The 12,303-nt window shown below is 47.6% G+C and overlaps 1 protein-coding gene across 5 annotated transcripts in view; it reads left to right on the forward strand.

Moving 5' to 3' along the window:
* LOC116852409 (DNA N6-methyl adenine demethylase-like) overlaps window positions 1-12,303 on the forward strand; it is an 80,745-nt gene that overhangs the window by 55,179 nt on the left and 13,263 nt on the right. For 4 of the 5 annotated variants that reach the window (XM_032832737.1, XM_032832736.1, XM_032832734.1 and 1 more), the window contains 2 exons: window positions 6,697-6,927; window positions 11,897-12,134. In XM_032832737.1, coding sequence (XP_032688628.1) covers window positions 6,697-6,927; window positions 11,897-12,134 — 469 coding nt within the window. Of the gene's footprint in view, window positions 1-1,159; window positions 1,577-6,696; window positions 6,928-11,896; window positions 12,135-12,303 lie in introns of those variants that run through there. The other variant, XM_032832739.1, reaches the window with a different exon arrangement.

Consider the following 12,303-nt stretch of genomic DNA (forward strand, 5'->3'; position numbering starts at 1 on the left):
TCTCTCTCTCTCTCTCTCTCTCTCTCTTCCTCTCTCTCTCTCTGTCTCGCAGCTCGGGCAAATTTAGCATCGTGATGAAATTTCGGCGCGAATTACACTTTGGACAGAGCCAAAAGTAAATCGATAATCGAATCGAGCCCATCGTTAGTCCAATGACGCACTGGTTCTCTTTTCGTCTCTCTCTCTCCCCCTTTTCTCTCTTTCTCTCTCGCACACATACTTATTCACTCTTTCTCTTGGAAAGAGTCAACTGAAAACGCCAGACGGAGAGAAAATGAGTAACACGACCAAGGAAAAACAAAGACGCAGAAGGAGAAAGAGAGAGAATAGAAGGACACGAAGAAGCGGGGGGTCGTGTAAATCGACACGAGCATACTCGAGCGTTTCCGAGCGAAGCCGTTCTACATGGAAGAAACGGGCGTCGCGCGCGCCTCATGCCGAAGGGGCATCATAGCCGAAGAGCAGCTTGTCGTCTCCACCTTCGCCGGGTGTCGAGCGAGACAGGTAGATGATGACAACGAGACACGCCGTCAAGAGACGCCAATCTTTAACAATTGTGAAACGACGAAATGTCCGATCAGCCTCTCCTCTCGGTTCCTCGGCCATGCATGCCGTTTCTTTTCGATCATGACATCACGTTCGGCAGGGCCCCGTCCTAGCTGGGTGGCTTCCGAGGCGCAGAGTCGCGAAGAGACGCTACGCAGGAATTCGCGATATCGCGACGCGATGACGCGCGACACGCCGAGCCTTCTCCTCCACGTTCTCCTCCACCCCTCGCTCTCCCTCACCTCCCTCTCTTCCGCTCTCCCGCCCCTTTGCCGGCGGGGAGGATAAAGGGGGACGAGTCGTGGGAGAGAAACAACGAGCGATCGTCGCGCACACCCGCGCGCGCGAGAGCGCGATTGCGCGCTCGTGCTCTCCTCGTGAACAAGAGAGAAAGAGAGAGAGAGAGAGAGTGGAAGAGGGAGCGTATAGAAAGGTGGGAACGCAGTCGGCGAGCGCGAAGAGGCGCGGGAGGAGGAAGAAGAAGAGGAGGTGATGGAGGAGGAGGAGGAGGAGGTGGCAAGAAAGAGAGAGAGGGGAAAGCAGAACGAGAGAGAGGGAGAGAGAGAAATGAGAAGAGGAGGGTGGGAGTACCGGAGGAAAAGGGAGAGACGTCTCATGGGAGTTATTCGGCGGATCGCTCCGCGACCAGAGTGGATCTCTCGCGAGTGTCGAGAGCGATCGATTCGATCGGTTGCGGCGAATTCGAGCGCAAGTTGTAGTAGTCGGCGCGAGCGCTCTCCGGTGGGAGGTAGTACTTCGCGCACGAGGTCGTATTCTGGCGTGGGTGTCTGTAGACCGGAAAGAAGTCGCATTGTCGCGGTGCGCGGGCGAACAAACGATAGGACGCGATACATGTGTGTACACGTAACCCGAGTGACGAGTCACAGGTGTACAGTGATCCGAGCCGATCGGAGAGATTCCGCCAGTGCTTCCAGACAGAATTGCCAAGGCGCGAGGGACCCGAGTCACTTCCGGAGCACTCCTGCGGACGTCCTGGGAACGCGGATACGCGCTCCGTCAGCGCGACGAAGTGAGTCTCCGCACGCGACATTCAAAATGTGAGGAAAGAGCGCGGAGCGCAGAAGAGTAACGCAGCGCGTGTACGACGACGACAATCGGGCGAAAACGCGCGGAAATACGCGCAAGAGAGAGAGAGAGAGAAAGAGAGAGAGAATGAGAGAGAGGGAAGGGAAGAAAGAGAGAGAGAGAGAGAGAGAGAGAGAGAGAGAGAGAGAGAAGAGCGCGATTATGGCACGTGTTTGGATTTAACGCGTTCGCCAATAGCGCGTTCCCGCTCTTGGAGCCGGCCGGTAAATAAAAGCGGCCGAATCTCAAGCGTGCGCTGATGCCGTGTACATGTTGTTACTGCTTGCTCGTCTGTCAGCCTTCTGAGAATCTTCAGACTCGCGAGCGAACGTGTTTCTCGATCAAGAACGTGTTTCTCGATCGGGGACGAGTCACAGCGATGATGATTCACGAAATACTCAGGCTCTCGAGTCATACGCGCAGCACGCGAACGTGCGATACCAGCTGCGCTGCGCGATAATTTGTATAAAACGCTCTCTCGTCGCTCGATACACTTGCATTCGTGCGGAACGTTCGCAAGGCTCTCTGGAGTCTTTACCCCCGCGCGAGTGCGCGCGAATCGCGGCATCGGTCGGAAATAATCGAAACGACTCGATGATCGACCGCGCCGATCGACTCCGGATCGCGCCGAAGCCCCGACCGGCAGGTCATACGCAACGCTCCGGTCCTTACCATCGAAACGTGCAGACGGAGTGTATGGTGTTCAGATTGATTATGTAAGACAACCCGTTCGCGACTCCGCACCCGTCAAGGATCGGAGCGCGCTCCGCGCCGACTTTGCAAAGCGCGCTCCGCGAGCGCGCTGATTACGCAAGCGGCGTTCGTCTATCGTGATCGCGGAATTTAGGTCAAACGGCGTGTCCTTCGCGCTATCGGCTGGTCCGCGCGAAACCTAATCAGTCTCGTTATTAACTTTTCAGCTTTTATGCCGGAGCGCGCGCCCGAGCGAGCATGCGAGAGCCAACACGGATCCGATCGATCGTGGGCGATCTGTAACGCTCTAAATCTAATCTAGGAATTGAGTGCACAGACTCGTTGGAATATTAGCCGACAATTCGGAAAAATTGCAAACCTTCTGGCCGCTGTCCGGCACAGTCTCGCTTTGCCCACCTTGTCGATCGATCAGCGTTAAATCCGTCGTAGGAATTCAATGCCGCGATATTCATTGGAATTTGCCGAAAATTAAGAAAAATTGCGAATCTCGCAACTGTTGTCTAAAACAATCTCGCTCTTCCTTTTTCCTCCATCGGTGATGTTTTAACGATAAATTTGATCTAGAAATTGAATGCATCAATTCATTGAAACTCGCCAATAATGATGAAAAATTGCGAATCTCGTAACTGTTACATAGAAGAGTTTCGTTCTTCCTTTTTTTCTCGATCAACGGTACTTTAACGTTAAATTTAATCGAGGAATTAAATGCGCCACTTTATTGCAATTCGCCAGTAATAATAAAAAAAAAAAAAAATGACAAATCTCGTTGTCCGCAATAGTTTTATTCTTCCCTTTTCTTCGACGGTGCTTTTATGTTAAATCTAATTTAAGAATTGAATGCACCAATTCATTGAAATTCACCAATAATTATGAAAGATTACGAATCGCGTAATTTTTGTGTTATCTAGAACAGTTCCATTCTACCGTATTTTTCGATCGATATAGTCTTTTATCGTTAAATATAATCTGGAAATTAAATTAAACTAATCCACACATATATATTGGAATTCACTAATAATTATGCAAAATTAGAAGCCTCGTAATTTAAACTTTAAAACAATTTCGCTTTTTATTTATTCCCGATCAATAGTATCTTATCATTAAATATATAATTCAGGAATTCAATATGCACCAATTCATTGAAATTCGCTAAAAATTATGAAAAATTACAAATCTTACAGCTTTCGAAATAGTTTCGTTCTTGCTTTTTTCGCTGATCGATTGTACTTTAACATTACATCTAATCTGACAACTAAATGCGCCAATTTATCGAAATTCGCCAATAATACGGAAAAATTACTCGCAACTGTTGTCCAGAACAGTTTCTTTGCTTCTTTTCTCCTCGATCGATAGCACTTATGTAACTATCGCTTGACGCGCGATATTAACGGTAATTTGCGTGGAATCGTACAACCAAGCTGAATATCCGACGTGCAAGGTATAGTGTAACGACTAGCTGTCCGAGTAGATTGCGGGCGGTCGTCTCGTTACGTGGGAAAAAAGGAGGCGCAGATCGAGCTGGTCGTTAGATAGCTCGCACCTAGTTAGACGGCGACGACAACGGCTGTAACGCATCGACGACAACGTACGGCGCGCGCGGCGAGGCAAATATCAGCGTCTACCTACTTATACTTTCGTTTGGCTTGAGTCAACAAAATGTGAATCACCGCGAGTGGAATGGCCGATGGTTGACGTTGAAATCGGTTTACTGGCGGTCGGTCAATGCCCACGCGCCAGCCACGTGCTGCTGTTCGACGGTGCTCGTGCTCGATTATTTCCAGAGTTCGCGCCCGGAAGAGGGTTGAAGATACGTTTCGCGGCAATTAAACCGTCCAAACTCGTCGGCATAATCGCATTAATGTCGACCAGGTCGGCGTTGTTGCGAAAATATCGCATCGGGAAAGGACACTGCGATTGGACGATTGGTTCGTGTGTCCACTTTAGTGTTCCTGCATAAACCTGTTGGTTCCAGTTTGATTTTGCAGCATTCCTTTTTAATAACGCATATTAATAGCATCGTGTCAGGGCCGCGGACACGATGATCTGCAAAATTCTTTCGTTTCCCTGTGGGTCCCGAAAATCCCCATCGAACGATTGGCCGTACGCCCGTTCGCATTTGCGTTCGCACGAGGAGGTAAATCGCCAACGAGGTCTTAAAATAAGTAAACGATGGCAGCAGCACCAGCTGTTCGAATCCACCTCTCGAAAAGGTCAGCCGTCTTGCGTTACGTTTCTCCGATCGATGATTGACGTACGAAAGGATCCGTCATTTTTGTTGGACATGAGTCTATTGATAGATCACGATCGGTTCTGACGTACGCGCGCGAAGAATAAAACCGGCGAGGCTCTCTTTCCCTCTCTCTCTCTTTCTCTCTCTCTCTCTCTTTCTCTCTCTCTCTCTCTCTCTCTCTCTCTTGGGAAAGGAAGAGATTCGCCTCGTTTCTCTTTGCTCTTCTCTTTTCTTTTTCCTTTCGAAACCGTGATCCACGGTAATAATACTCGAGAGATCTTTCAGCAAGGGAATTAGGATCGCGCCAGAACGTTCTGTCTTGGGCAGTCGAGAGGAAAGGAGCGCCAGGAGCTATCGATTTGTTTTCAGTATTTTAGATTTTGCGACTAGAAATACATCCCATGGGCTTGATCAGGTTGATCATCCCAATCGGTTGTCTGATTTGGACACACTAAGAGAAAAATATCTAAAAAAGAAGAAATATTTACCTGTTGGGAACTAATAACTTATAAAAAAGATATTCCACGTATCCCTCTCTGATTTTAATAAAACTTAGCGGATTTTATAAAGAAAGTAAAAATATTCGATACACTTTTTTTATTAGCAACCAAACTTAAGGGGTGAAATCAGCCTTTGAAAATCGACAAAATTTTTTTTTCTTAACTATAACTATAAAACAAATATACTAGTAGGTATATTTCAAAATTCTACACATTTTGTACATGTCGAAATTACGTTGTCATGCTTTGTTCAAAGAGATAGCTAAAAAATAAAAATTTCGCAGATTTTCAAGAACTGATTTCAGCTCTTAAACATATTTGATTGCTGATTAAAAATATACGTATTGAATATTTTGACTCCCTTTAAAGCGAAAGCAGAATACATCAAGTTTCATTAAAATCTGGAACATCTTCGTTATTGGACTAATATAAAGGATTTTTCAAATAAAAAAAAAAACATTTCCTTAAAATCTCTTAGCTTCTCATGAAAGCAATTATTTACTCTATTATTTAAACACAATAATTACGATTTAAGTAAATATGTTATTAGTACTCACTAAATAAATATTTTTTGTTTGTTAGACATACTTTTTCTCTCAATGAACAAGGTGATATTACCAAATCATAATTACCAAATCATAATTAATAATCTTTGTTATCAGTGAGATCCTGTCTGCGTTCTATGACTTATTAGGACCCGATAACATCGCGAATCAGACGACTGATTGAGATCAAGTTATCAAGACCACGAGGTAAATTTTTAGCCGAGCAGCTTCTGGTCTTTTTCCTGGAATGACGACGTAGATTTCCGAATGTTAAAATTCAAACGTCTCTCTCTCAGCGGGTGACGAGCGCGTCGTCCGCGAGGAAAGAAACTCTCCTTGCGTGCTCTCAGCGTGGGTCCCTGACGACGCGTCGTCGTTCTGTCTATTTATAAATCGATAGGCGATATAACGTGCGTCCATACGCGCCTGCACGATCGCGTACACAGGTAAAGCGAAAGCGTAGGCGAGACCTCGCGTTACGACGACAACGACGACGACGACGACGACAACGACGACGTCGACGTTGTAATTAATGAAATTCGCTAGCAGAAGAGATACATTGGTAAAGAGATACAGAATGAACGAGCGAGTGGCTTGTAGCCTGTCGCTTGTTGAACTATGGAAACCGTTTCAGCCGCCTCGGCCTACTTAAGCCGTGTCGTTATTTTTAGCATTAGGGTCACACCGCGCCGTTGGCTCTCGTAGTACCCATCTTTTCTTCCTACGATACGAGCCGACTTAACTTTCTCGACCCTTCGTAGCGCGCGCGCGACGTCGTTCTCGCTCGTGTTCTGATCGCCCAACGACGACGATCTTCGACTCCGCAGCTTGCAGTTCGTAAATATTTATATCGGCTATTTTTGTGTTCGTTGCAGAAACGAACGAATCCGAGTGTTAAAACGCATCATGCTCTCCGCGAGTGCTTGGATTTTTCTCCAGCTTCGTGCAGTCATGTGCGAACGTTTGCTGACACCAAGATCCATCTTGGAGACGCGTTCTCGCAGACGATGGATCTTGTCAGTGGAGGAAGGTGGACGCCGAACGCCAAATAACGCGCGAATAACGTTTGTCGCAGAGTTACCGAAAGATCGCACGGCAAGTCAGCACGCCTGACAGCGCACCAGCTGGTCTTGGCAGTCCACAGGCTGGTATCGGTGGCCTGCAGCAACAACACCAGCAACAAACGCAACAATCTCTACATCAGCCCGATCCCATGCAGCAAACCAAGGACAATCTCAACTCGGCGGCGAACCAACAGACGGGCGCCTTGAGAAACGGAAATCCACCACCACCTGTCGTCTCTATGGTGAGTTTCGTGCTGGTCATCAATCTTTACAATCCGGCCGCTCTTTTGGTCGACTCCCACAGGTTTTAGACTAGAATTTTTTTGTATACGTCAAAGGGTAGGTTAGTAAAAAATGTAAGGACCCCGCCACGTCACCATAGTGGCTTGTCAGATTATGTAAGAATTGAATTCTTAAATTTTCTTTTCCCTCATATCACATCGGAAATACTCCCTTGCTCTTTCTTCTCTCACTTCTTCTCACGCGATTAAGACGATTTGAAATTTTTACGTTAAGTGGTAAATGAATCGCGACATTCAGACATCTCAGACGTTCCTCACGTTCGCACGACTACCCTCCGTCGGCTTTGCACATCAAGCGTTAAGCCAAACGTGAGTCGCGTGTTCGGGGAACTATCGGTGCCAAGAGACCCGCGTTACAGAGACCAATCGAGTCGAGAATGGCGCATGTAAAGGCGCAATTTTCACAATCGCGGGGGGAACGTCGCGGTTCCCGACTGCGAAGGAATCGGCTGCCGAAATAGCGGCGTAACATGGAGGGCAAGGGTAGACTACCGGCAGACAGTGAGTGCGGGGGCGGTGACCGGCCGCCAACGCGAATCAATACCCGCAGGAACAGGAACCACCGACCTACCGAGAGAGACGAAGAGAGAGAAAGCGCGAGAGAGAACGAGGGAAAGAGAGAGAGTGAGAGAGAAAGGGGGGGAGAGAAAGGGGAAGAGAGAGAGAGACGCGTCCCGGGGACGAAAGGAGAGAAAGAGAGAAGCGATGAAAAGCGAGCGGTATCAAGAGGTGGAGCAGGAGTAACGATAGGAGAAGAGCCGGCGAGGGTGGCCGCTCACGAGCGCGAGGGTGGCGCGTGTTAGGGGTACATCTCTCGTCACTCATATGTGCACGAGTGTCTTCTTCTAAATGCGTGACGTCGAATTTTGACGACGGTCTCGCGTCTGTCTGTTACGATTGTCGCTGTCGGGTATTCTTCTTCTCCTATATTTTTTTTCCTCTCTCATATATATGTCCACGTGTAGGTGGAAGCCACGCGCGAAAGTAACAACTTGAAATAATCGCAGGCGTCGAAATACGCGTCGGTGGTGGGCGTCGGTGTATGTCGATATATTACTCCAATGAATTCTCGCACCAGCGACCGCGTATGCACGCGCCAAGCGTAAAATCCCGCCGCGTGTGTATTCTTTAATGAAATAAACGAATCGATATCGGGAGAGAGCGACAGTGGCCGACGTCGCGTCGCGTCAGTGATACAAATTTGTAACCTTGCGACTGCAATACCATGCATTTTATAATATCCGCTTTATTCCAGCGGTGCAAATTCTCGTTTTCACGTCGACATGCTCAACACCGACGCGCTCGTCGTTGCGTCGCGAGAAGATTTCCTCGTTTTTCAAGAGACCGTGCTAAGGTCAAATAAAATCGAGAGATACCCGTAATAGTTCTCGCTTCAAATTTTTCTAGTCTGAGCTAATCAGGTCTGAATTCCAAGTTATAACGGAATTTTTACTTGGATCAGATTCGTGATATTATTTTTGTCGCAATTCGACTAGAAATATATCTGACTCTACGGCTTGTATTAATAGTCGTTAATTGAAATTTGTCCTACGTGACGTCTTCAAGTCTGAATTTAGAGTTAGATGAGAGATGTTATTTGAATTATTTAATACGTATGACATTACATGTACAATTGTGATTCAGCTGAGAAACTCAGGACTAATTCTAAATTAAAATCTGTCTTATCTAAAATAAGTTTCAAGTAACGACTATTAATACGGACATAAGGTTAATATTAATGGTTAATACTTGAAACTTATATTAGATGAGATACTCAGATTTGAATCTGGAGCTACGTGTGAGCTTTTCCAATCAAATTGCAATTACAAATGCAATGTCACGAGAATATCGAACGATTTAAATGAACAAAACTCCGTTATATTCGGAATTCTGACTCGATTAGTTTACATGAGACGAATTTCAAATAAGAACAGCTAATATGAACCTAAATTCAAATCCGAATATCTTCTTTATACAGGCCTCATACCTATATTAATATAGTGGTTACTTGAAGCTCGTCACTCCTGAGATACTCAGACTTATATTCAGAATTAGATAAAAATTTTTCATTATTTTGGATTATACGACACATGTAACACTCTATACATCTGTAATCGCGATTTAATTGAAAATCTCGCATCTAACTCTAAACTCAAATCTGAATATCTCGCTTGAGAGGAGTTACAGGTAACGGCTATTAGTACAGGCCTAAGTGTGCTGTAAAGGCCGTGTGTGGTAAAACGTTCGGTCGAGAGTGATCGGCGAGTGTTATCGGTTTATGTAAATTCGAGCTTGTTGGATAAATCAAACGCCGCGCGTATGTAGCCGTAATCATAGAGAAACCACACGACCCATTCGATTAGACGAACGTACGTTATCGCGATTGGCAACCGATATCGCTTCCGGCTCCGAGCGCGACCAACTTACGCGTTTACACACTCGCGATAAATAATATATACCATCGGCGAACACATGCAGTGACGTTCGCGCGCCATTCCCCCCTATTTCCCCGCGGCCGCGGTGATCCTCGCGTACGTTAAACGTACGGTATTTCCATTGATGCCCGGGCGTTAATTGTGCATTTCGCGCGTTAAATGCGCGCGCGCGTACTACATATCGTGCGCACGTACGCAAACACGTTCGGGTGTCGCGTTCGCCGCGATAATTGCTAATGCCGCGGTGATAAAGGAATCAACGTTATACCGGGCGTATTCATCGGAACGCCCAATTATGCAATAAACCGAAACCGCGAAATGCTTGCCGCTCGATCGTTGTTGCCGGTACGCAAATTGCGAATTGCGTCCCACCGCGCGTGAGGTATATGCGGTTTATCCTCGCGCGATTGCTCACACCAAAAGAGACGGAGAGAGACAGAGACAGATAGAGAGAGATAGATGGACAGAGAGAGAGAGAGAGAGAGAGAGAGAGAGAGAGAGAGAGAGAGAGATGGGGGGGAGAAATGGAAGGAGCGAGTAAACGAGAAGAGAGAAAGAGAGAGAGAGAGAGAGAAAGACAGGAATGTACACGATTGCAGTTTCGTGCGCTGAAAATCGGCACCTCGCTCCCGACTCGAGAGTCTTACATTGCGTTACACCGCAAACGACGTCGACGGCGGGTAAGCGCAAGGCCGAGAACGAGAGTAGGTGAAAAGTGGTCGAGGTCGACAAACTCTCCCGGGGGTATTCGCCGGAAGGGCAACTCCGGCTCCCAAGGGTTATGTTTGGGTGCTGTCACAGAACGTCCCGTTTTATCACGCCAGGGTCTTAGGTTGCCCTAGGTCACGATGCCACGAGAACGGAAGGATTTTCTCTCCCCGAGGGAGCGGCGACGCCGGCCGCCGCCGACTCGCGCACGAGTGTGCGTGGTAAAGTGGTTGGAAGAGGAGGATGATACCGCGGAGGAATCCCTGCCTCGCTTGGCGAGACGCCCAGGTCTTCGACGCTATCAACCTCGACCACAAACACCGATTCACGGCCACCGCGCGAGAGTTCTCCGAGAGAGTTTCCGCGCGTCGTCGAGAACGGACTCTCGTCAGCCGACAATCGGGCTCAGCGCGAGTCAAGCTTGTTTCGAGAGAGCGAGCCCCCTGCGCGATTGCGCGTTAATCATCATCACTTGGTTGTAAAGTACTCTTTTCTTCCCTTCCTATGAGACATCGCGTTTCCATGAGATCGCGAGACCCGGACAATCCGGCTATTGATATTCAGCGACAGCGATGAGTCGAAGCTTTTGGCCGATGCAAAAGCACCAACGGTCGAACGAGTCATCGCATAAATTAAGTAAAATGAATATTAAATACATTTTTAAAAAAATATATAAGTAACATTTTATTATTTAAATTTAGAAAAATTAATTCAAAAGAAGTATCCACACCCTCCGAGTCTACCGACTTGTATCGTTCTCGTTTCTACGATTCCTTCTAGGCACGCTAGGTGCTCGCGCGCGTGCATTTTGAGGGCAACCGCCGCGAAAGTGGATGACAAAGGTCGGCGGCGGTAAGCGGATGAACGGAACCAATCGTCCTGACTCTCGTTTCTCTCGTTTTGTACAAAGTTTTACAGTCTGGCTGCGAGGTTGCCGGCTCTCTCTCCTTCGCCTCGCATCGCTGCGGACGGTTCCTCTCCGGCTCGCCAGGCCTCGATGCGTCCTTTTTTCCCCTTCGGCCCCGTCTTTGTCGCTGTGTTCTCCCCTCCCCCTTCCCGCTCGTCGCTCACCCTTTCTCGCTCTGTCTCGTTGACAGAGAACGCGAAAGATAGAAAGAAAGAAAGAGAGAGAGTGTGTATATATGAGTGTACGAGAGAATCAGAAAGAGAGAGGCAGGGGAGGGAGAGAATAGCAAAGCGGAGAGAACGAGCGAGCGAACGAAAATAAACCAAAGTGAACTCGTGCTGCTCCATTTTTACGCGCACTTTATCCAGACGCGTCATTTTATCCTGGAGGATTGCTATTATTGTTGTTATTTGCCCCACGATAAAATGTGCCACGTCTGTTAAATGAAAAAAGAGAGAAGGAGAGACAGAGAGAAAGAGAGAGAGGAAAAGACCAGAGCTGTGTTTAGATACGCTCAAAACAAAACTCGAACAAAAACAAAAATAGCAACAATGTGGACTCTATTTAAACTTTGACCTTCGACCTTCGCATTGATTGCGGAAAAAGTTTCGCCGACGATCGAGTAGCTGCAATGTTCGAGAGATTGGGTCGCGCTTTCAAGGAGCCCCGATTTTGGGACATCGCGCCACCACATCCACTTTCTTCTGTGTATGTGTCCTCTTCACCTTGACAATGAACCACGCCATGTCCCTGTACTTACTTCGAAATACGTTTTTACGAACACATTTGTAAAGTGTTGCTTAAGCTGCGCTTTAAAAATCGCGATTTCTGAACGATCGTTTTCGTTCTCTGTACGCAGTCAACCGGCGTGATGCCATTCTACGGGGACTCCGGCGCCGGTTTCCGGCCAGCAGCTGGTTTCGGTAATACTGTTTGGCATCAAGGAGTCGGACCAGTCGGCGCGGTCGCTGTCGAGACGTCACCGGCACCTTGGCCGCCTCAGCAGTTTATTCAGCAGATTCCCGCACCGAATCAGCTCGATGAGCTGAGGTATCATACTCAGTACAGCGCCGCGGCGCCGTATCATCCTCAGACAGGTAAGTGTATTGATGATAACGACGACGTGTGAGAAGAGGACGCGACGCACGCGAGAGATAACGACACATTCCGCGAGCACGTTACGGGACTCGAGGAGAGATAAAGAAAAAGACAAAAAAATTCCCGCGGAGTTGGTTTCTCGCAAAATCACGACGTGTCTCGAGACGA

Source organism: Odontomachus brunneus, unplaced genomic scaffold (assembly GCF_010583005.1).
Source record: "Odontomachus brunneus isolate Ranch 3 - 2012 unplaced genomic scaffold, Obru_v1 Obru_scaffold_222, whole genome shotgun sequence".
Taxonomy (NCBI): domain Eukaryota; kingdom Metazoa; phylum Arthropoda; class Insecta; order Hymenoptera; family Formicidae; genus Odontomachus; species Odontomachus brunneus.